This window comes from Argentina silus (assembly GCF_951799395.1).
Source record: "Argentina silus genome assembly, chromosome: 14".
In the NCBI taxonomy this organism is placed as follows: domain Eukaryota; kingdom Metazoa; phylum Chordata; class Actinopteri; order Argentiniformes; family Argentinidae; genus Argentina; species Argentina silus.
In genome coordinates, this window is record NC_139668.1 from 2,762,946 (window position 1) to 2,788,643 (window position 25,698).

General features: G+C 42.7%; 2 protein-coding genes across 3 annotated transcripts; one reads left to right on the top strand and one right to left on the bottom strand.

Annotated features, from left to right (window-relative positions):
* Window positions 1–14,381: 14,381 nt before the first annotated feature.
* Window positions 14,382–18,543, bottom strand: LOC310815225 (ras-related protein ralB-B-like). Of its 2 annotated transcripts, none has more exons than XM_083684948.1 (5): window positions 18,393–18,543; window positions 17,378–17,541; window positions 17,075–17,283; window positions 15,768–15,942; window positions 14,382–15,543 (listed from the first exon to the last, which is right to left on the bottom strand). In XM_083684948.1, exons 2-5 carry the CDS (start codon window positions 17,489–17,491, stop codon window positions 15,439–15,441), a joined length of 603 nt encoding a protein of 200 aa, XP_083541074.1. In that variant the 5' UTR covers window positions 17,492–17,541; window positions 18,393–18,543; the 3' UTR covers window positions 14,382–15,438. The 2 variants fall into 2 exon arrangements, with proteins under 2 accessions (XP_083541074.1, XP_083541075.1); XM_083684949.1 differs by having other exon boundaries at window positions 18,408–18,540.
* A 2,686-nt stretch (window positions 18,544–21,229) lies between these two features.
* On the top strand, window positions 21,230–25,405 carry LOC310815268 (inhibin beta B chain; the record flags this gene model as incomplete). The annotated part of the gene is made up of 2 exons (XM_083685004.1): window positions 21,230–21,614; window positions 24,630–25,405. 2 exons carry the CDS (start codon window positions 21,230–21,232, stop codon window positions 25,403–25,405), a joined length of 1,161 nt encoding a protein of 386 aa, XP_083541130.1.
* Between the last annotated feature and the right edge of the window lie 293 nt (window positions 25,406–25,698).

The window sequence follows — 25,698 nt, forward strand, 5'->3', positions numbered from 1 at the left end:
AGCATGTAGTCAATAATCTGCACAGGACATGCTTTCAAACCATGGAGAGAGAGATTCACTCCATTCAATCTTGTAAGTAAATTCATAAACAGGTTCCCAGTTACTTTACCTTGGTCAAACTGCAAATAGGAAGCTCCAGGGCCTGTAAGTCTAAGTTTCATTCTGTCTCTATTACACTGTAAGGATGATCCCATGCGCCTCCATGCTGCCTCAGCATAGCTGGAATCCTGTGTGGGCCCCAGCAACAACCCTGTCAAGAGGCATTTGGTAAAATATTAGAAATAAAAAGGTTTCTGCAATGGGCATCACCCTATTATCCAACTTAAGCAATGCAATAGCTCAAGCACTTCCAGAGATGGATGTTCACATGAAGAATTATTGGCATACTGTAATGGCAAAAACTGTATTTGTACCATTTGGCTTAAGTCTTATATGAAGTGTGTTGTGACCTAATGCATTTTGTTATTTCCCATTCTGTGACTGAGGAAGAATCAAAACCGACTGCTTCTTCCATCATACAATAGACAGTGTGTGACCTTGGAACACTCCTAACTGCAGGCTGAGGTTTGCGATAGTGGCTCACAACACCTACGCTTCTTTATCAGCAAATAGGTGCAAGATATGTTTACCCCTAGATCTATGACGTACAAGCATTGGAGTGACTGTTGGTGAAGGAATGCTGATCCAGCTGACCAACGTTGTATAATACTTTCTATATGCATTAAAACTCTCAACTGAGACCAAACATCGTTTATTGTTGTTCACTGAAATATTTCCATCACAATCTCAACTAAGTTCTCACCTGTAGAATCTGCTTGATAATGGGCGTCATCTTGGAGAGATCCATTCCTTGATTTGGCTATGTGTTTTGAGCCCTCTTGGAACTCCTGACCTCCAAACAGAATCCTACCTGCTCTGATGCCTGTCGAGTCACCTTTGTTTGCATTTCGTTTGACTCCTTCGTTAATTATTTTAAAGCCAATACACTGAAAATGGACCGACAACGAACATAGCAGCAGAAAAACTATAGATGGATGTAGAATATTGTGATGTTTTACTTCACGCGCCATTCTTAAGACACGTTGCCCTGAAGTATTGCCCTGTCAGAATATGTGATTCATTATATTGGGTCCTCTCTCGCATGGTTGGTGGGACTAACAATAACTGTCTGGCCAATCTAATTCCACCCGACTAATAATTTTCACCTGTTTTCTTAATCGAACTGACAGAGCTGTGTTTAGCAAGGTGATTCACAGGGCACGTTCTGAGGATGAATCCCACATTGCAGTAGTCTGATGGATCTAATAAAATTTAACATGGCCTTATATAAAGTGACGACTGGTACAAGCATAACAATACATTGAAATAACCTGCTTTAGATAAATTAATGCAATTTCAATAGTTTTATTTTTTTCAAAACACAATTCAGAGGGAAAATCATGTATTCTGAGTCACTGAATTTAATTGAATTATGGTTAAAGTGATCAAAGCAAATACATTTTTTTAAAAAGATATTCCACAAGGATTTAGCCCCTGAACAGTGCTTTTGAGTATTTCTGGAGTGAGCATGTCATTTCTTTAATTCAAATGCATTTAACGCCAGAAACTGCCACTTCCATGACACTACAAATGTGAAATGGCATCATTTTTGCCACTTTTTCTGCCCTCTGAACACAATTTGTACAGCAACAATTTGTACAGCATACATGTTCCTCTCACTGTAGGTTTCATCAAACGGGTGAAACCTACAGTGAGGACAGTCAAGGTCTGGCCAGAGGGAGCTGACTCAGCGCTCCAGCAGCGTTTTTAAAACACTGACTGGGGTGTGTTTGCCACACAGGCCACCCATGACTCCCACACGGACATTGACTCATATGCCTCCTCTGTTTTGGACTACATCAATTCCAACATCAATAGTGTCACCACACTCAAACGGATTACCACTTTCCCTAATCAGAAGCCATGGATGAACAGTGAGGTCTGACTCCTGCTGAAGGCACGCAACATTGCCTTCAGATCAGGGGATGCTCGGGCCTATAGCTCATCCAAGGCTAACCTGCAGAGGGGCATCAAAAAGGCCAAGCACAACCACAAGCTAAGGATCGAGGGTTAACTCAAAAACAACTCTGACCCCCGACGCATGTGGCAAGGCATCCAGGCCATCACAGACTACAAACCCACTAACACCTCCCCTCCCTCCATCGACGCCTCCTTGCCTGATGAGCTGAACCACTTCTATGGCCGCTTTGACAGGGACAACAAGGAGGTGGCCATCAAGGCTGTGCTCTCTGCAGATCACCAGCCCCTCACTCTATCTCCCACCGACGTGTGTGCGGCACTGAGCAGGACAAATGCACGCAAGGCTGCTGGTCCCGATGGCATCCCCAGACGCGTCCTCAGGGCCTGTGCTGTGCAGCTGACTGAGGTTTGGACTGACATATTCAACCTGTCCCTAGCTGTGACAGTATGGTATGGCAACTGCTCTGCATCTGACCGGAAAGCACTGCAGAGGGTGGTGAAAACTGCCCAACGCATCACCGGTTCCTCACTCCCCTCCATTGAGGCTGTCCAGGGCAAACGATGCTTGCGTAAGGCACGCAGCATAGTCAAGGACATTTCTCACCCCAACCATAGACTGTTCACCCCACTCCCCTCCGGAAGGCGCTACAGGTCTCTCCGTAGCCGAACCAGCAGGTTCAGAGGAAGCTTCTTCCCTGCGGCTGTCACCCTACTGAACTCCAACTCTGCACCGAGGTGACAACCTACCAACTAACCCCCCCGCCCCCCCCGGACAATTGTACTACTCTTACCCTATAGCATTCCTATAAACTGTACATACTGTATCTTCACTTATACACACTGCTCTTATACTACATACTACTGCTCTTCTGTACATATCTGTCTATACTGTTCATAATGCAGATATCTGTACATACTGTACATATCTGTTTATACTGCATTCCATATTTATTCTGCTTATTTACTCTGCTTATAATGTTACTGTTATTACATATACTGCTTATACTGCACTACTAATACAGCTCATATACTGCTTATACTGCTCATACTGCATTCTATATTTATTCTGCTTATAATGTTACTGTTAATACATATACTGCTTATACTGCACTACTTATACTGCTCATTTACTGCTTATACTGCACTACCTGTATATACTGTTCACATTGCACTTTTCTGCTTTTGTTTTGCACTTCTGGTTAGACGCTAACTGCATTTCGTTGTCTCTGTACATGTACTATGCACAATGACAATAAAGTTGAATCTAATCTCATCTAATCTAGTAGATAATGGAAAAAAAGCCTCAATTTCCCTCTCTCTTTCTTTTCCCTCTTTTTCTCCCTTTTCCTCTCTTTTTTATCCTTTTTCTTCTTCCCCCCCTCAACAGACTATTTTCCCCAGTTTTGGCGCGAGTGGTTAATGCATTGGAATTAAACTCCAATTGGGTCTCCCTGCGTAGGTTCAAACCCTGCTCACAGCACAGAGACAACTACATCCCTCTTTCTGTACAAGATGTCAGCCCACCTTTGGAAACCTGACATTCAGAAAAAATGACTTGTTGAGATTCAATTGCAGGATGGTTCAAGTGATGGTGTAAACGCAATTGTGTTTCCCAATGCCTTTGGGAACTCCTTTCCTCTGTAGCCCATGGCCCTTTCACATTTGAAGAAGTAACTTAGAAAGTAACACTGCATTATTAACAAATCATTCATTTCTACTAGGTATCAAAACCAAAAGCCATAGCAACGCGAGATTGATCTCTCAGCATGTGATTGGTGTGAATAGCTGAAAAGTTGTTGAGGGTGAAATTATTGTAATAATAATAATAATAATAATAATAATAATAAGTATGTCGAAGAACAATAGTTGGACTTGCTGAAGCAAGCCCACTAATAAGAATGAGTATGAGCAATAACAATAGTTGGACTACCTCTAAACGATAGTTAGAGAACCACTAAATATTTGCTGCTAAAACAACACAGCACAAGTCCAAAATGCATGTAGGTGACTAGCAAGCTAGCTAGTTCTAGCTAGCTAAATCTAAGAATGCTACCACTGCTACCACCAAAGGGACTAATGGTAATACCACCACATAGGTACATATGTTGACTATGTGTCTACTGTACAACGTTAAAATGAAATGTCACATATGCGTTTCGAAGTCGCTGTCCTCTCAACAATCGGTTACAAAAAAGAAAACATGAACAACAACCTGTCATAAAAACGGCAGTCCGCAGTCAACACATTCCGCAGCCAATCATGAAAAACACAGAGGCATTTTTCAGTACCTTTCGTTGTCGTTTCGTGCGCATGGCTTAGTAATGCTAATGCTCAGTGATGCTAACTCTCATAAAACCAGCGGGGTCTCGTCAATGTAAACATCAACAGAAGTGTGTTGCTGCGTAGCGCTGATCAACCATTCCATAGAATGCTGCTCATGTTCTATTTCTAGAGGTCACATGGTAACGCATTTTTGAAAAGTCTTTATGATACATGTCATGTATGATTGATACTCATTATTTTCAAAACGGTGTGTTGCTATGCAACCTTTCAATATCGAACATGAGCAACATTCTATGGAATGTTCAATCCGCTCAAGATAACAACAAACTTAAGTTGATGTTTACATCGACACAAACCAGCTGATTTTCGGAGCAAAAAGGGCTGAAAAATGCCTCAGTGTTTTTCAGGTTTGGACTGCTGCCTGCCGTTTTTACGTCCGTGTTTTCTTTTTTGCTGGGTTCGCGATCGTGAAGAGGGAAATCTCGACTTCGGAGAGGGTATGTGACGATAGTTGGACCATATCTGATCGATAGTTAGACAACCACTCGATATGTGTTGCTAAAACAACACAGCACAAGTCGAACATGCATGTTGGTGACGAGCAAGCGAGCTAGTTCAAGCTAAAGCTGCGTAGCGCTGGATCAAACATAGAAGGCTGCTCATGTTCTATTTCTAGAGGTCACATGGTCACGCATTTTTCAAAAGTGTTCATGATATGTCATGTATGATTATTACTCATTATTTTCAAAACTGTGTGTTGCTATGCAACCTTTCAATGTAGAACATTAGCAACATTCTATGGAATGTTCAATCCGCTCCAGATAACAACAAACTTCAGGTGAAAGTTTGCATAAGCAACGAAAGGCACTGAAAAATGCCTCGGTGTTTTACAGGTTTGACTGCGAGAGTGCGTGGACTGCGGCCTGCCGTCTCTATGACAGGTTGTTGTTCGTATATATATATATTTTTTTTGCAGGGTTCGAGATCGTGAAGAGGGAAGCGACAGCGACTTCTAAAACGGTATGTGACATTTAATTACATTTTACAGTAGACACATATTGAACACATTGTTTTTGCAATGACTATTTTGCTAGAAGCAATGGTAGCATTGTTAGCTGCTAGATGGCTAAGTAACCCGTGGACAGTTTCTAAGAGTTAGCTCGCCCGCTTTAAGCCTTTCGCTTGAACTAGCTAGCCTGCTAGCCAGCTCCATGCATTTTGCCAAGGAATATACATTTTGTCCTTGCGCTATGCTATTTCGTATTCTAGCAAAACATATATTATTCAGTGGTGCAATGTCATTATTATGCTTAGAGACGACTGATCCATGAGGACATTTATAGCATTTAGCAGACGCCTTTATCCAAAGCGACTGACAACAAATACATGTATCTAAGTAAGTGAATCTATCCATCAGTAATCATAAGATAAAGTAATCAATGCTCGGACCAGCGGCCATAGGCAGTCACAATGCTAGAAGAAGGACATTTAAAAAATGTTTTTATTATTATTAACAGGAGAGAAACTTGTACAGGGGGTAGTGGGGGTGAAGAGGTCTTTAGGAGGGACTGTTAAGATGTAGCCTGAAGAGATGGGTCTTCAATCTACGGTGATAGATTGGTAGTGACTCTGCAGTCATGACAGCAGTGGGAAGCTCAATTCCACCAGCGGGGCGCCAGGACAGTGAAAAGCCGTGACCGAGTAGTGCGGCTGCTGCATCCACGTAGAGGTGGAAGAGCGGAGTGATCGGGCAGGGGTTTGCCGGCTGACCCTTGAATGTCTTTGGGACCTCCTTTCCTGTGTAGCCCATGGCCCTTTCAAATTTGAAGAAGCAACTTAGAAACATTTAAACAACAATGAAAGGCTAAGGGCAGCTGTGATGACAGAGTGGTTAAGGATAAGGACCCGAAATCCAATGGGAGTCCTTTGCTTTCTCAAATTAAAGTGTTGTTGCGCATGTATTTGTGTAATGTAAGTTGCATCTTCGTAACATGCCTTCTGTGAATTGATATTCAAAAGTCTCTTTATGAGGCTTCCTCAATAAGCAAACTCTGGTCCGTGTCTAGATCTTGAAAAAATGTTGTCTTTACTACGGACCAGGCAGTGCAGAAGATAAGACAATATAGCTGTGATCGCCGAGAGGTTAAGGCGTTGGACTCGAAATTCAATGGGGTCTCCCCGCGCAGGTTCGAACCCTGCTCACAGCGCACAGTTTACAAAATTGAGTCTACATATTTAAACAGAACAAAGGAAAAACAAGCAATGTTGCTTTCTCAAATCAAAGTGTCTCGTTACACATGTATTTGTGTAATGAAAGTTGCATCTTCGTAACATGGCTTCTGTGAAATCATATTCAAAAGTCTCTATATCAGACTTCCTTAACAAGCAAACTCTAGTCTGTGTCTCAAGCTTGAAAAGACTTTTGTCTTTACTACGGACCAGACGGTGCAGAAGGTATGAGAATACACACTTACACATTTGAAGAAGTAACTTAGAACACTGCATTATTAACTAATCATTCATTTCTACTAGGTATCAAAACCAAAAGTCATAGCAACACGAGATTGATCTCTCAGCACGTGATTGGTGTGAATAGCTGAAAAGTTATTGCAGGTGGAAGTATTGTAATAATAATAATAATAATAAGTATGTCGAAGAACAATAGTTGGACTTGCTGAAGCAAGCCAACATAATAAGAATAAGTATGAGCAAAACAATAGTTGGACTATCTCGAAACGATAGTTAGAGAACCATTAAATCGAACGGAACCAGCTCCTCTATCAGCCACGGCAGTGTTGAGGGTCTGGCAGACGTGCTCTCAGCCGAGAGACACGGCTCTCGCTTCCCCTTCCAAGTTAAGCAAGGATTTCTTCCCAGGTATGTCTGCCCTAGGTTGTAATGTCTTCCTAATCTGTCATGTTGATGGTATTCTATTACTGTGGTGGCTGATGTCTTATAGTTTCTTTCCACAGCAGGTGGATGTGAAGATGCACCATGTTTGCATGGTCCGGGGCCCTGTGACTCAGCAGTTGTGGGCCATTTCTAGAGAGACGGCAAGGCCAGAGGTAGGGAAAGACGCTCTACTAACCTACTATAGATACTCTACTGTCATATCTCCTGTCATGGGACTGTCACCTTAACTAATGATCTTCTCTGCTTCCTGTTTTGAAGCGGATCCCCGACTGTGCAACAAAGGTGCAGTCTCTCACTGTGATCCAGGTAAGAGCTAAACACATTTCTCTTTTACTGAAACAGCATTGGGTTGTTATTATTTGTTTTTTTACTTATTGGTGGTACTCTTCAGATGTTTACAGACATGTAGCTTGTATTAAGTAAGTGGCACATTCTGTAGTTGTATTTGTCTGTAATATAGTTTCTTTACTGAGGCGTTTTTCTTTTTGTCTCTTTCGTTCAGCGCATGGCTTGGCACGGTTTCCCAGGTTGTGTCCCACCTTCGTCACGAGAGTTCTGTGTCTGTGACATTCAACGCCTACCAGGTAGCATTTCCTAACATTTGTTTTTACAGACCATGTTGGTTGCTAATGCTAATAATGTATGTGCTATAGAGATGTGTGTATGTGTGTCTGTTTTGAGTAGCAGACAGACGTCTCTGTGGCGAATACCATCCTGCGTATGGGACCGTATGGGTAGCTGTTCTCCACTGCTCTCCAGATCCGCTCAGCAGTAGTACACTGAGCCTGAGCCAGAGGGCCAGAGCTGCTATGAGGTCAAACTTAACACACACACACACACACACACACACACACACACACACACACACACACACACACACGCAAACTCTTTTTTTAACTGTTAGATGTCATATTGAATGTCTTAGCACTGGTTACTGCCCCATATGCTTGACCTTGGATGTTTGCTGTTGTTGTTGCAGGGCTGGGAGGAGGACGTGCTTCCTGAGGAGAGAGAGATTCCTCTGCTACAGTGAGTTCCTCTTCGAGTATCTATTTCCTGTTTTCCCATTTCAGGTTTACAGTGTGGGGTGTTTTCATACAATACTCTGTCTCTTGGTAAGCCTTTACCATATTATCACTTAGTAACTCCACTGCTTGACATGCTCCATTCTCTCCCACAGCCTCTACTTGACTACCAAGAGGACTGAGGACATTGCCCTGAGGGTCACCACCCTGCGGCAGGCCTTCACAGTGAGTCAACCACCCTTTCTCTGTGCTCTCTTTCTTCTGTCAGATGGTGTCTCACCATTTTCTTCACCCTTTCCCAGACCCTGCTCAGTTCCAACTAGAGCAATAACCAGCTGTACGTGGCTGGGAAAGTCCTGCTGGGACCACTGGTTCAGGCCAACCACAAGGTAAGACATTGGCTTCCTCCAACAGAGTGAATTATCAAGAGAAAATGTGACAACCATCACAACCGTGTACTGACATTGTCTCTCTTATGTATAGGACAAGGCACAGTTCATCCATGCCTATGATGACCTTGTTGGGTACCTGAGTGATCCCTCCAAACTGGTTGACATTGAGATGGAGCTGGCAGAACATCAGGTTAGTTCATTCACTTCAATAGTCTCACATTGATTACCTGTGCCTGTATTAGGTCCTTCTTTTTAATATCATTGCTATTTTGTTCTAAATGTGTTTGTCTTTTGTTAGATCGGCCATGTCAACCTCATAGACATCCTCTATGAGCTGGTTCTGTTTGGGGTGATGGTGGGGAGACCCCTGGTGGTGGTGAGTACAGTTCTTTCACTGTTCTTCTACTGAACACTGTTACAGGGTGACTTTGTTGACAAGTCCATATGGCTCTCTGCTCTCTCCTCATGTGTTTCCTGTTATCAACCTGGTGGGTTTGTGGAGCGTCTGTACTCTGCACTCCTGCTTTCCTGCCAGCAACATGGAATCAGAGGCTGAGAGATGCTTGCTGCAGCTGAAGGTACAGACAAGTTCTGATGTTGTTACTGTTCCTTTCCTCTAGCATTTAGCATCCAATCTATGGTTCAGTTTAAATGAGTACTGTGAACTAGCAGTAACTCAGAGCCTTAACTCAGGGTGGGCTGATGATGCTTCTGGACGACATGTTTGGTCAGGAGGTTCCCTGGTACTTCAACCCAGAGTCTCTGGTCATTGGAGTCTCCAGCCTCCTGGAACACCACCTCCTGCTCCTCATGGAGTCCTTCTAAGGGGCCACACACACACACACACACACACACACACACACACACACACACTTAAAGTCATTATAAAGGATTGGAAGGAATTTAATTGTTACCACAAATGTTTCACTTCCCCCTCCCCTCTCCCTCTCTATCTCTCTTTAATTTTTAGGAATTCGACAGGGTCAGACCCAATCCGTCATCGCAAAGGATGGGAAGTACTTAAATGAAATCCAGTAAGTATTCCAGTTAAAGTTTAGAAAATAACCTCACAGGCCTTCTCGTTTTGTCCTCTCTACCCCTCTCTCTCTCTCTCTCTCTCCCCCTCTCCTCCCCTCTGTCTCTCTGATATGCAGGACCACAGGAGCCTCACTGATTTGTGTCTTTGCCACTTGACTTTGATCCTACAGATACTTATAATATATGTTTGCAAATAAATGAGTGATAGAGTAGTTCAAATGTATTTTGTGTTAGTGTTTTCTTTTCTTTTGGTGACACTTCACACTAAGATTTCCTTCATAATGGGTTTATAATTCAGTTTGCACATTATAAGCATGTGTTACATTTATAAAGCATTAGTAACAGAGCAGCCATATATTTGCTAACTACTTTAATTGTCACTATCTATAAATGAATAATTAAAGAGAATCAACGGGATATTGCGACTATTTCTGCATTTTTAAACCTTTTGTTTTGTGTCATGAATTATCAATGCATACAAATATGATCTATGAATTGAATCACTGTTTTATCTCATTCAGCCATGGAACCCCTAGTTTATCAGCTCCAACTTTAGAAGCAGCATTAATGTTAAGTGTCACTTTCATTTTGTATAGTGTGCCCATGGCATTGGGTTGTGTGGAATCCAGAAACCAGTTTCTGCTTATTAGTGCTACATTTAGAACTGTAGGCTGAGATTGTACAAATTATCCTGTAGCATCACTTTAATCGTCAAGAAACTACTCCTAAATCCTGATATATTTTTTCATATTCACAATGAAAACTCCATATTACAATCAAAGTTTCACAGATGTGGATTTCACATGTGGTGTAGCAGGAGGGCAGTCTACCATGTAGGTCATATGTGGGGCCCAGTGCTATTGCCAGCACCTGTGTTATATCTACATTACATTTTAGCAGACAGCATTTAGCAGACGCCTTTATCCAAAGCGATTTAAAACAAGTACATTTGTCTAAGTAAGTGAATCTATCAGTCATCATAAGAAAAAGTAATCTATGCTAGGACCAGGGGCCGTTAGCAGTCACAATGTTAGAAGAAGGAAGAATTACCTTCTTTTTTCTTTTTTTTTCTTTTTTAAATGTATTTACAGTAGAGAAACTGTACATGGGGGTAGTGGGGATGAAGAGGTCTTTAGGAGGGACAGTTAAGATGTAACCTGAAGAGATGGGTCTTCAATCTACGGCGGAAGATAGGTAGTGACTGCAGTCCTGACAGCAGTGGGAAACTCGTTCCACCAGCGGGGCGCCAGGATAGTGAAAAGCCGTGACCGAGTTGCACGACTGCTGCATCCACGTAGAGGCGGCGAAGGCAAGCGGCCAGCCGAGGTGGAAGAGCGGAGTGATTTGGCAGGGGTTTGGGGGATGACCATTGCTTGCAAGTAGGGAGGAGCTGTTCCCTTTGCCGCCCAGTAGGAAAGCACCAGGGTCTTTAATCTGATGCGAGCTGCTACCGGGAGCCAGTGAAGGGTGCGAAGTTTGGGGGTGACATGGGAGAATTTGTGGAGATTGAACACCAGACGGGCGGCAGCATTCTGGATGAGCTGCAGCGGTCTGATGGCGGAGGCGGGGAGCCCGGCCAAGAGTGTGTTACAGTAGTCAAGGCGAAAGATCACAAGTGTCTGGACCAAGAGTTGTGCTGCTTCTTTGGTGAGGAATGGACGTATCCTTCTGATGTTGTAGAGGAAGAATCTACAGGAGCGAGCTGTTGCTGTGATGTTCGCTGCACAGGATAAGTGGTTGTCAAGGATCACCCCAAGGTTCTTGGCTGTCTGGAAGGAGGTCACAGTAGAGTTCTCTACTTTGATGGAGAAGTCTTGGAGAGGGCAAGCTTTCCTTGGGAGAAAAAGCAGCTCAGTCTTGTTAAGGTTGAGTTTGAGGTGGTGGGCTGACATCCAAGCAGAATTGTCTGCAAGACACGCAGAGACACGTGTTGCGACCTGTGAGTCAGTGGGGGGGAAAGAGAGAAAGAGTTGAGTGTCATCTGCGTAGCAGTGGTAGGAGAAACCATGTGAGGAAATTACCGAACCAAGAGATTTGGTATAGAGGGAGAACAGTAAGGGCCCTAGGACAGAGCCCTGGAGGACCCCAGTGGTGAGGGCTCGTGGAGAGGACAGCGATCTTCTCCACGTCACCTGGTAAGAGCGATTGGCCAAGTAGGATGCAAACCAGGAGAGTGCAGATCCACAGATGCCCAGTTCTGAGAGGGTGGAGAGAATGATCGGGTGGTTTACTGTGTCAAATGCAGCAGACAGGTCCAGAAAAATGAGAACAGAGGAGAGGGAGAAAGCTTGAACAGAGTGGACGGCCTCTGTGACAGCGAGGAGAGCAGTCTCAGAGCCTTATTCTACAAGCTTGCAGGGTTTCAGACGGCCAAGGAGCGCGTGGAGAGGATCATGCTGGTCTTGAGCTCCCACCTAACGATCAGTTAACAACCAGACAGGTTTCACTCAATCCAAATGTATTTAGTCCTAATCCAAGGTGAGTTGGAATTAAATTCCTTGCAGAATAGTTTCAGGCCCTCCCACTGGAGATTGACAGCAATTGGCTTCAAACAGATAGCTTTCAACAGAAACTAGGTCCCAGAGCTTCAGGCAGGATAGCCACAGCAAACCACAGCAAAACTACCAACAACACACTGACTTTAAACAAGATTAAATTAAATTACTTAGTCTAGAGAAGAGGCTTCACCACTCAATCCAAATGTATTTTGTGTTACCTTCCCAGTGAACTGGGGATGGCTCAAAACAGAGGAGGGTCTATTCAAGTCTTTCTGGACCACACTGCCAGAGGCATAAAAAAATCCTGCTGTGAGCTTATAGCATGCAAGTGATCCCAATAATGTACACTGGTATGGCTAAATGCTAGCCCCGGAATCGACCAAAGAAAGTTCAAGAATGGAAATATATTTCTGGATGAGAAAAATTACAAAAAAAAAAAAAATTCTGGATGAGCCTACAAAACTCAAAATAAGTGGAAAATTAGGTCTAAAATCGAAAAATCTGAACTATCCTTTTAAAATTAAAGGTTTGTTAAATAGTGCTAACTGTCAGTTGCCATTTTGACAAATATGTGGTGCCGCCATATCTAAATATTTATCTATAGATATTTATCTACCTCTGTGCGAAATTTGGTAATATTATCACAAAATAGTCTACAGTGGCTACGTTGCTAGTTTCAGGGGTGGACGGCTACCATTGGATTTTGAGCCACTTAAACATCTTCTAATTATAAACAATCTTTGGTAACGCCAAACGCTTGTCGAAGTTGCTATTGGCTAGCAACCCTCTTGTTACATCCCTTGACCATTCCGTATGTACTGCTTCACTGTCTACTGGTAGGCATTCATTCAAACTCACCTTTCTCCTCAACAGAAGGTTGAAACAACTTGATATAAGTCACGTTAGTTCGAAAACAAATGTGTTGTATGACATCATTAAGAAATTAGGTCTTTGTCCAGCTCTTTCTTTACAAAGGTCCCTTGGAGGACCATTTGCTGTGCATTTCTCATTCACTTTCCTTGGCCTCTATTTAGAACCTAGTCTCCTCATATACCACAATGCACTCTGATATTAGCCCTTAGCAGTGTTACCCCTAAATGCTAAAAGCCCCACCTCTTGGTTTCATCTTCTCTGATCTTAATCATGTGTGGGATGAACCTCCCTGCAAATAATAGCAAAAGACGATATTCTCTGGCTCCATCTGGTGTTGGAATTGAGGTCCTGCTGCCTCGGGTCCTCAAGAAGCGATATCCTCAGGTCATTAACCAATGGATATCATCTGATCTGACATCAGCAAAGATAAAACAAGGGTAGGCCTGGTTGACATGGATGACTGAATAAGAGGAAACGTAATTTCATTATATTCTTATAATGTATTAATGTGTCCAGTCTCTTGTTCTGTATTGAATTAATGAGTTGGAGCTCCTCTGCCTGTCAAGAGTATTATTCACAACTCACAGGCCATAAGTGTTGGTTGAGATGGGCTGCATGGGATGATATGAGCCCTCAGTGGGACAACTTATGTGTGCTAGATCTAACTGACCTGCCATGCCGCTTTGCACTAGTATGTTAACAGAGACTCGTGAGGCCACATGGCCCCATCCATTCAAAGTCAAGGTGAATGAGGCTGGAATGGACTTTTATTACCCTCATAAAGCCTCTTGGTGCCACTACCCTGCCACATCAAAGGAACAGTCATAAACCAAACCAACAAACAAAGAACACTTCTGACAAGGCTACAACTCTTAACTTCAGTTTCTTTTCCCATACATTTTGAACAGCACCTTGACCATGAACAGCCTGTGGCACCCAGACAATGTCTGTAGTCTGTGGCTTTGTCTAAACATGTGTCTGTGTCCGATCATGCCCAAAGGCCAAAGACATCTGTACAGTCCAATTGTTCCTGTCTTTCAAGTACATTTTCATAGACCTAAAACTTGCATATATAATTAGTAAGAACAGTATCACATTATGCCATGAAAATCTCCAAAGGATGGCACTTAGCTTTGGCAAGAGCAATATCTGTTTGCTGGGATGAGAATCTAGAGTTAATTCATCACTCTGACCCAATCATACAGGCCGGACATAATTATGTGAGAGGCGATGCCTCATATGTACAACTGTCTTTGACATATTACTTTGACCGATTTTTAGTAGTTTCCTTAACTCAGTAAGGACACATACATAGGACACATTAATGCAGGGACATTACAAAGAAGGAACAAACGTTTATTTGGCAAAACCAATTATGTGTATATAACCAATAATCAGGGTAGTCATGAGGCCCAAAAGGAGCATGCATACAAACAGTAATTTATTGTATGCTTTAGTTTTTAGGCAACACTGAAAACATTTTGGTGGAGAAAAGTGCAAGAATCATAAATTATAGAACAAACAGAGGATATACTAAATGTAGATACCTTATGTGATGATAATTCTTAGACATATGAATTGGGTGGCTTCAATATCAGGTGTTTAATGTCTGGAAATGTATGAAAATATCAACAAAGGTGTAGTGGAAGTAGAGACATAAAATTAAAAATGGCTACAAACTATGAGGCATTCCATATAACCTAGAAAACTGGTCTTGGTGATTAGGCTATTCCTATGAGTGAGGTGAGCATCAAACTAAAGGCCATATTTCTGACTGATTGTCTGTAAGCAGTCATAATAAAAGGTGAGGGAGAAGTTCCACACTGCATATCCTATCCATGTGGAGAGTTAACCAAGGAGGTCCACTGAGACATCCTCAGCAGGCAGTGGAGCTATTCAGAGTAGATGCGCAAAAAATGCTTACTTCAGCAAACCAAATCCCTTCATTTATTCCATTTGAGCTGTTTAAATGAGTTATGTAGTGGATGAGTCTTGATGATGAGGGAGAATCACTGACCATCATGCTGCTCATCATCGCTCTTTAGAAAACAGTTTTGTTAAAGTGAACAACCACCGAAACCACTTTAGCAGTTTACAGTAGTAGTGTTGAGGCACTTCATAAACAGTAACCATTTACAAAATATGCACAGTCCCCACAAATGGCACCAAGGGTGATTGCACAGAGGATGGATTGCATAACTAACAGCAGTTAGTGAAATAAGGTCAATCACCGTGGATAGGTCGGAGGCACTGTACAGTATATATATTTGATATGTGTGTGATGGTGTGAGTTGCAGAGGCTCGGCTCCGTGGGAGTGAGCTGTAGGAAGGATCTGTCTCTTTCCACTTTGACAAAGGCTCTGGGTTTGACACTGTGGCTGAGAGGCCTGGTTTAGATCAAAGAAGACAGCATCGTTGTTTCTTCTTCTTTCCATTCGGCCCTTTGTCCTTGTTCTCTGACATTTTCTTTTTCCGCACTTCCCGCATGAGATCAAAGAATACCTGAAAAGAAGGAAGAGACAGCAATCATCATACTGTTACATTGACCTGGTAAAAGTTGCTTTCAATCATGCTTGACTGTCGCTTCTGACATGCCTGCATCATGTCTTTATACCCTTATAATCACCCCTGATGTCATGATATCCATTATTATTATTATCAAGATGTAAAATAAGAAGGTGGATGTTAGTGTGAAACTAAGTGCACGGTATGTTTGAGTTCTGTACCTTGTCAACGTTAGCCCTCGTCTTGGCTGAAGTCTCGACATACTGCACCCCCCACTCCTCTGCCTTACTCCTGGCCTCGTCCACCGTCACCTGCCGGCGCTCCTCCAGGTCAGACTTGTTCCCCACCACCAACAGAGGGATCATACCCTCCTCCTTCACACGCAGAATCTGCTCCCTGCCAAGTGACACACATTGCACATCTCACCCATCGAGAGTACTGATGCCATAGAAAAGTGGTTTCCAAACTTTTTTGCAATCACGCACCCCATGTGAACTTGCCTCCCACCGTGTACCCCCTTAAGAAACAGGGGTGTAAAGCCATTTATTTTGTGCCGATGAGCACCCCTCCCCCCCACCCCAAAATACTTTTCTTTATCGTTACTATAAAAGCATGCACCCAGTGGCGAGGTTTCAGCTAAACCTATAGCAGAATAATTGGCGCTAAAATTCCTATTCCTAATATGGATGGAGACGTCTGGGAGCTCTCTCCCAGGAAAATGTGGTCTTCTGTAAGCACATTTTATGCAATTCGACATGGTTTTCAGCATTTCAACATTTTTTATCAGCAGTTTGCGTGCTACCAAGCCAGAACATTGGGAGAACCCAAGCATTGAGCAGAGTACCAGGGAAATAAGTTATGAGGGGGGATATGGCTGTCTGGAACAACAGCTCATCACCCAGAAAATAAGTTCTGGTGTGTCGCATTGCCACACACTGGGTCTACATCCCTGTACAGAACCACCAGGCCTGTACAGAACCACTAGGCCCACATGCCTGTACAGAACCACTAGGCCTACATCCCTGTACAGAACCACTAAGCCTACATCCCTGTACAGAACCACTAGGCCTACATCCCTGTACAGAACTACTGGGCCTACATCCCTGTACAGACCCACTAGGCCTACATCCCTGTACAGAACTACTGGGCCTACATCCCTGTACAGAACCACCAGGCCTACATCCCTGTACAGAACTATGGACAGCACTCACACTCTCCACCCGAGGAAAGAATCATATATAATAAGAATAATAATTACTGTATATTTGCTAGATGACACTAGTGCAAAAATGCTATTTGGCAGGGAGAGAATGGTGGTGACATTCAGCAATCAATTTTCTGGACATGGAATGTTGATGTAAAATTTGCTATGTCAAATGTTTGTCACATACCCCCTGGGTACCACAGTTTGGGAATGACTACTACAGAGTACTAAATAATGTAATCTACACCTGTACAAGCCTGTCATTATCAGTTTATCACTTGGTGGTGAGATATGTCCCATATCCAAACATCAGAATGGACAGACCTGAACTCAGAGGTGGCAGAGAAGGACTCGTGTTCTGTGATGGAGAAGACCAGCAGGAAGCCCTCTCCGCTGCGGAAGTAGTTGTCCCTGATGGCAGCGTAGTCCTCCTGGCCAGCTGTATCCAGGATGTCAATCTGGACCTCCTCCCCATCCAGCACCACCTTCTTTCTGTAGCTGTCTGCCTTGGTAGGCTCATAGTCCTCCACAAACTGAGGGGAGGAAACCACAGAACTGTTAGGATGGACTGAACAGTGGATGCATGCTACAGTATCAATATGTGTATCTTGCCAGAGTCTCTCTCACCTCATCATACATGAACTGAAGAGTGAGGGCGGACTTGCCGACTCCTCCGCTGCCCACCATGATCACCTTGTGCAGGACCAGGGAGCTCTGGTTCTTACTCTTGTTGGCAGCCATTTCTGGATTCTGTCCGTAGCCACATAAACAGCCTCCCTCAATGCCAGTTCCTATGGTTGGATAACACATACACACGCGCGCGCACACACACACGTCAACAAAGTCAAATAATTTAAACATACAAAATGTTTAGTCTTCCTGTGTATTGCACCTCCACAGATGGGAGGCTATATGAATAAAGCCTGCTGAAAGCCAAATGTGTCATGTCAAAACTACATTGGGGGAAGGTAGATGGAAAAATCCACTTCCAATGACCTCTAGGGATTGCATTCATGCAGGTAGCTGTGGCAACCTTCAAGGACAAAATGATGTGGGTATGATAACACAGGTATTGTTATGCTAACGAGGCTGAGTTGGCCAATAATGAAATACAGAGAGGCAAAAGTCTCTTATAGACAGAACATTTTCACCAGGACTGGACAAGACAAGATCACCTGAAGCCTGCCAACTTGGCAGGAGATAATGTCATGTCAACAAGCCCAAAACAAAAGAGGAACTAATTACTGAAACATAAACCATAGCTTCCCCATAACTGTCAATAACGGTGTAGGCTAACACGTAGCTAGCCCGTTCCAATGATATTGCTAACTAACTGCAGTGTATCAAAATCAATTAAACATAACATAGCCATAACATATCTAAAATATAAACATAGCCATAACATATAATATTCAGATCAACTTCTTCCTGCTTCTGTTCCCGCCTCTGTTCGTCAGAAAGCAGTTATATTGGATGGATAGAAACGATAACGCTGTGACCACAGTCAACACTGGGTTTAAGAGCTGTCAATCAAGGGACGTGAACAGAAGCAGCGGTATGTTTAACCAAGAGGAAGACAAAATATATCAAAACCCTCTTCGAAAGAATGCTTTCGACTTCGACATATTCAACAGAAGTATACCTATAATCAAGTCACCTCGTAATGACTTTGCTGTCTTCCCTGGATGTTATCCGGAATACAACATGAAGTCCAAAACTTGAAGACGAGTTTAATCAGGCAGCCGTAAATACCGAGAAGCTATTTGACTACCTCCTTCCGGACGTTTGTGTGGGAAAAAAAGAAGAAGTATTAACCGGATGTGAGGTCTTATTGGGTCACTCAGATGTATGACAAAAAACAAGTGTCAGCTTTAACATTTTATAAATCATTATTTACCGAAGATACTTAGGTATGTCACTATGTCTGTATGTTAAAATATTGTTTTGTATTTTTGAATGTTTCCAATAATTGTTATGTCTGAATGTTTGTAATAATTGTTATGTCTGAATGTTTGTAGTAATTGTTATGTCTGAATGTTTGTGATAATTGTTTTGTGTTAAAGTCCTATGAGTTGTATCAAAGAGGAGGATGCACAACTCCTATGTATCCTCTTTGGTTCTATCATATTTAGATTTAGATTTAGTTGATACCCCCATTGTACTGTACTGCTTTCTCATGTTGTCATGTTCCTTTATACAATAACAAAATCGTTGCTATAAGTTAAAGGAAGTATAACGTTTTAAAATGATGCTTGCCTACTGAACTTGCATCCAACCTGCTTGGACCTCCGCATTGAAATGTATCTATTACACTTGGGCTAATAATGGGCCTATTCATTAATTAATGGCATGATCATATTCATTGTCCTAAATATTGTTTTCAAATATTAAACAATTTAGACTAGGCTAACATTCAATATGAGATTGTCCCCCTCCCTGTAATTAACAGGGCTACCCTTGTGAATCTTATTAAGCCTATAAAAGGCATATACTGTAGGAACAAATTCAACTTGACTCAAGAATCACATTCTGACTGCCAGAGCTGCAGCATCGGCACAATGCGCACGCAATGAGAGGTAATAGATTATGTCTTTTGTATCTATAGATCTATATATCTATATTAAATAATCAATGAACAGAACAGACAAATAAACGATGTTTCTTACTTGCCTATACAGCTCTCTTTTATTTGCCTACCTAATGTATTTCCCTTTTTTCACTGTTGGTCTATCTGTGTAGTATTCCATGTGTAGTAGCAATGGTTAGAAGAAGGGTGGCAGTATCTAATAACTTTCAGCGTGATCTGACCCAACTCATAGGAGAACGCAATTTAAAGCGTATTAAAGGTGCATATTCATTGGGCATATTCATTATGTTGTGAACGTCATCATAGGCTTACCCACTTAAAAAACAGCGCATGTCTACAAACAAAAATTAATATTTATGGTAAAACACAGAAGGCCTAGGGCTATTCAGGACAACATTATATGCAGGGCCAAAAAGTATTGGACATTTCCATGAAAGGAACATAGTGCACTCTAAGGCTATATGGTGACCTATAACATATAACATTGTCGTGTACAGACGCACTTTTTAGGTGACAGGGAATCGACACACGTGAAGTAAAAATCATGTTGATATGTTGCGTATGATGTCAATAGTGACGGTAGATTGCGCTGCAAAATTGTTAAAGTCTAAAAAATAAAATAGGCTGAAGAGCAAAATCTTGAGCTGTGACAACCATTTATGATAAATCGAACAACAAATACATATTTGAATTAGGCATGTCAATTCTAGGGTGAAATCAAATAACATATTTTTCAGTAGTATTATTGATTGAATCCATAGGCTTCCTTAGGCATCTTATTTCTAGAGGAAATGTTGATTCCATTTATGGGGGACTGCATTGCGCATAATTCTCTTAATTTATGTTTTCTTTTCATTAAAGACTATTTTCCATAGGCTTAATTTGTTCTTTTATTCTACGGCATCTATGTAAGGAAATAGTTTACCTTAACACCAAGTAGGCTATAATCTCCCTCTAAATACGTGTAGTCTAGTGGTGGGACGTCCCACGTGGTTTCAACTCTTTGTATAAAAAGTTTCAGTGTATAGCGCTCTAAGTCGAGATAGCAAGGAAAAGGTCCTTGATCACACCTCTTTGCGCTGAAACGCATCAAGACAATTTCATATCGGAATTTAAAACTAATTGAGCTGTATGAGGAGCGGGATCAAAAACTGAAGGAATAAATAACAGCAAATGTGAAATTGGATGCTGCAATAGTAGGCTATAAGTAGCATACTAATTTGACCGACCCTTTAATTTGGCCGACCTTTTTTCAATATATGGAATATCCTGACTTTTTTTCATCAGCCACTGGGTGATTTTATATTAGTTTAGTTTGCGCTCGTCTAAATGTTGTTGATTTCGGATATTTGTTCTATTGAACCATGGCATGATACGTCAGGTATTGAACTGAAACACCATTGACTGTTAAATGGTAATGGTTTGAAATTGATTTGCCTACCTTATTAAAGCCTGGAGTCGGACTTGGTGCAGTGAGTCAACTTTGACTTTCAGACAAGCAGAACGGACTTGCCTCTCCAAGTGTCCCTGAAGTCATCGGAGTGTCAGCATCGAGAATGACCAAATGACTTGAGATAAGGGACTTTCATACGTGCGGCGGTAGGCTACATGGAATAAGGCTCAATATAATAAAAATGCGCCAAAACTGAATGAAGATATTTCGACACGAATGGAGGTCAAACAGGCTACACATTGATATGGACTGAAAGGATTTTTAAAACTTTTACAATAATTTGTTCTCTTCTTATATTTGAAATCGTCGTTTGTTTAAACACTTTGAACCGCAAGTGAGCAACTTTGACAGAAATCTACACAGGCTTAGCCTACCTTTTTATAGCCTATCAAATAAGTATTTCTATCACACTATACTTCAAAATACCGCGGTAAAGAAAATGAGTAGTCGTATAATCAAGGTGGCATTATTCGTGGCTTGCATGGTCTCTATCCGCTGCACGGCGGCGCCGGGAACGGAGACGCACACGGTGTCTCAGGATACTTGCACGTCTTGTGGCATCGGCCAGCCAGAGGAGTCGGGGCGGGTGGACATTGACTTTCTGGAGGCAGTGAAGAGGCATATCCTGAACAGGTTACAGATGAGGGACAGACCCAACATCACCCATCCCATCCCGAAGGCGGCGATGGTGACTGCGCTTCGGAAACTTCACGCTGGTAAAGTGCGAGAGGACGGGAGAGTAGAAATTCCCAACTTTGATGGACACGCCACTAACAATGAGATCGTGGCCGAAACCTCAGAGATCATCAGTTTCGCAGAGACAGGTGTGTGTAATAAATGTACCGTCTCCTGCATCAGAAAAGAAAGTGGAAAATAGTCTGGTGCGTTAACTTTGTTGGACCACGGTCGAAGGTTCATCAAGGTGCACAGCGCATCTTTCGCCAAGAGCATATTGAGAAGACTTAAAAGGATGTCATATTATGAGCTTATAAATAGGCCAAGCATTGGACTTTCAGTTTGTTCTGAGTGATGAATGCATTTAGGGAGGGCTATCCCTGGAGATTAAAAAAAATCCATCAAAAAGTAGGCTACATTTTTAATTGTTTAGGCCAACATAGGATTTAGGGATAGAAGCCTAATGTATAGGAGCATGAACCCAGAATTTGTTATCGGATGGTTAGCCAAATCAACTGATGCGCGATCCATTCAGTAGGAGCTCAATTAAATTAAATCTATTTCAATGCACACAGCATTGCAATGCACACAACATTGCAATGCACAAACCACCTTTTAGTACCGTCTACCCAAGTGATGATCACATACATTTAAGACTTTTAACAGCTTTAACTGATTCAAAGACTATCAATGAACTATCCTAGTAGCCAACTGTCTATTGGCCAATAATTCATATTAGAATTATGATGTATGCTTTTTAAAAACATACAAATACCCATTTGGTACAACCACATCCTCAAGGCTCACACAAATGATTGTATGTTCAAACCTAACGAACAGACAAAAAAGATGGAAAGAGTTGGATGGAAAGAGGAGTATACTAGCATAGCATTTCAAAGAATGCTATGGACACTCAAAGGTTTGAGCATCCTGTAGTGTTTTAATATGATTTACTACAACTCTGATCCTTTGAAGGCTATATGGTTCTGTAGGTCGTGTTAAACTGTAGTCCCTGCACCTCAGTGTTGGCAGTATTATCAAGGGTGGTAGCTGCCAGCTGGACATGGCATTGGGACAGACTCAAATAACAATTTTCTTTGACACTTCCCAAAGGGGGGACTGAAAATTATCAATGATGTCATCTGCATAGCCCACGTGTGTTCAACTGTAGCCTACATTAATGCTTTTAACCTCACACATCGACACATTTTGTAACAGTGATTTAGTTTGCCTGTCACAAATCTGTTCAGAACCGAAGTCAATCTTTGTCACCTCATTCACAGTTAAATTAAAAATGTTACCAGATTGAACTGTCACCTGAAATTGCCTCCCCAAATCTGCTCTGTGTTGATAATCTACTCTATGATTATGAGAAAGCAGTGTAAAGAATATCACTTTGGCTGCTTCGAGCAGGTTTTATCTGCATAAGGTCAATGCTTTGTGTCAGGACTGTGCATGCTGAATGTAGAGTGAAATGGTGAACTCTGCCTTGGTTTCCTATTCATGGTGTGAGGGACAGGCTCCCATATGTACTGGGGGACTTGGTTGTTGCACAGTGGCTTGGCCCCATGCCTGATTTGGTTGGACCTGGTCTTTTTTGTCTTTTTTCTTTGGTTGTCAATACAGTGATGTATCAAAGTCATAACAAACTGAGGCACTTGTCTCAGCTCTTGCTTATGTTGGTTGTGCCTTGACAGCTGTGCTGCCACTCAGTCCTGGTGGCAGCGTGTGGTCTGCTCTTGACTAAGCCGCTGAGTAATAACACAGAGATTACCCGTCTTGTCTTGGGAGGCAGCGCAGGTGGAAACTCGCTAGGCAACAGCCTCCATTATAGCTGATAATGGGGGACACTCTCAGGTATGGGCCCTCTCTGTGTGTGGCAGCACAGGTCAGTGTTCAGGAGGCTGATCCTTCGCATAGGGGTGTTCTTTCCATTTTCTATCACCCATCACCGGACAGCTGTCATTCGTGTCACATGGTGTTGCCAGTCCACTCTTTCAGGTTCAAGCCTTTTCTCCTTGCATGGTGCCACTGCCAGCACTCACTGGAGCCCTTCGAAGAGAAAAAAGATCCCACTGTCTTTGTACCTGAAAGCTCCCTGCTAAGTTTAGGAGTTCAAGGTTGAGGTCTTGGTCAAATTCATAGTGTGGGGAACCTCATCAAATTCAGTGTGTATTGTAAGAGATCCCAGAGGTTTTATCAATTCAGAAAATATGCCAGTGTTGTCCATACATCTTAACTATATATTAATATATTAATTAATGTTTTTCCCACTTCAACTACCCCCTGACAATGTAATATGATGTGGGATGCTCATGATAAGGAATATTCTTAGCCATATCTTTGTATAGTCATGATTTGCCGTGCACTGTTAGAATCAACTGGGTAACACTACGCAGTTATAAGAGTAACCTAATATAAAGTAAGGCTTTAACTACTACAGTAACAGCATTGTATTAACTGTTGTTACATAATAATTATGTTGTGCCTTAATCGTACTTATTGCCACAAATGCAATGACATGGCACAAACCAAAAATTACTGTACATGGCCACATACTGTAGAGCAAGGTGAGGTTTCTGTGGTCATCTAAATGGATTTTTGCTTCATCATTCTTTCACTGTGATAGCATGCTCTCAATGTCTGGCTGTACCATGCCTTTGCATCACAGGGCTCATTGTGTAACCACTTAGGCTCAGTAAGCTCCAGTTTTCAGCAGCATTCACAGCAAAGTCTTTGAACCTTTGTACTTGTCTCTCATAAGCCCCCGTCTCATATCCAACCTGACTCAGGGCCAAGTGGGCCTGATCCCAGAGCAGCACTGTCCTAGTCCTCAGCACCCATGTGACAAGACCAAGAGGAGGCTGAGTGTCTCTGTTAAAGCTGTCCCCCAGTTTACGCCCGCTCTCTAAATCCCTTTACAACCATCCACACTCTTTATATCCAAGACAAGATAGAGATGACAGTGCAACAGACTATGACCTCCATAGTAACTGTCTCAATTTAAACCCAAACTGGTGAAAAGTTCCCCAATTCTGGCAGCTATTTATCCAAGGATCCAAGCCTGTGCACAGAGCAGGCTGGTATATGCATTTCTTTTGAATGGTTTCTAGCATACACAGTATATGAATCCTATAACAAACCTTTTCTTTCTCCTTCCACAGATGAGCTGGTATCATCAAAATCAAGCATTTTCTTCCTGATCTCCAATGAGGGAAACCAGAACCTCTTCGTGACCCAGGCCACCCTTTGGTTGTACTTCAAGTTGCTGCCCTCTACCCTGGAAAAGGGCCCCCGGCGGAAGGTGACGGTGAAGGTCTACTACCAGGAGCCAGGCCTGGGCAGTAAGTGGAACCTGGTGGAGAAGAGAGTGGAGCTGAAGCGCAGCGGCTGGCACACCTTCTCTCTGACGGACGCCATCCAGATGGTGTTTGAGAAGGGCAACCGGCGGCAGAACCTGGACGTGCGCTGCGAGGGCTGCGAGGACATGGCGGTACTGCCTATCCTGCTGAACCAGAACGATGAGTCCCACCGTCCCTTCCTGGTGGTGCAGGCCAGGCAGGCTGACAACAAGCACCGCATCCGCAAGAGAGGCCTGGAGTGTGACGGCAGCAACAGCCTCTGCTGCAGGCAGCAATTCTACATAGACTTCCGCCTCATCGGCTGGAACGACTGGATCATCGCCCCGTCGGGCTACTTTGGGAACTACTGTGAGGGGAACTGCCCTGCATACATGGCTGGGGTCCCGGGCTCTGCCTCGTCCTTCCACACGGCGGTGGTGAACCAGTACCGTATGAGGGGCATGAGTCCAGGGTCCATGAACTCCTGCTGCATTCCCACCAAGCTCAGCACCATGTCCATGCTCTACTTTGACGATGAGTACAACATTGTCAAACGAGACGTGCCCAACATGATAGTGGAAGAGTGTGGGTGTGCTTGAGCCTGGTCAAGTGGACTTTGTAAACAGAAAACAATATTACAAAATGATTATAGAAACAAAGTAATATTTATGGACAATTATAAGCATACGCACATGCACACACAACCTCATTCACACATATCTACACACTCATTCTCACATATGCCTGCACAAACACTTGTATATATATTTATGTTTGTTGATATCCTCTGGTAGAAGCCTTTATTATTTCTGCCAACATATGATTCAATCCCATTATGTAAAGACATGTTTGCAAAGTAATTTAGGTCTCTGTATCAAAGGGGTTTGAACAA

Excerpts from the sequence above, each read along its gene's own strand:
- LOC310815225 (XM_083684948.1), bottom strand. The coding sequence starts at position 17,491 with ATGGCTGCCAACAAGAGTAAGAACCAGAGCTCCCTGGTCCTGCACAAG. Across the intron at positions 15,943-17,074 it reads TCTGCCACCTCTGAGTTCAG|GGAGCAGATTCTGCGTGTGA; the intron begins GTCTGTCCATTC and ends GTCACTTGGCAG. Across the intron at positions 15,544-15,767 it reads CGAGGGCTAACGTTGACAAG|GTATTCTTTGATCTCATGCG; the intron begins GTACAGAACTCA and ends CCTTCTTTTCAG.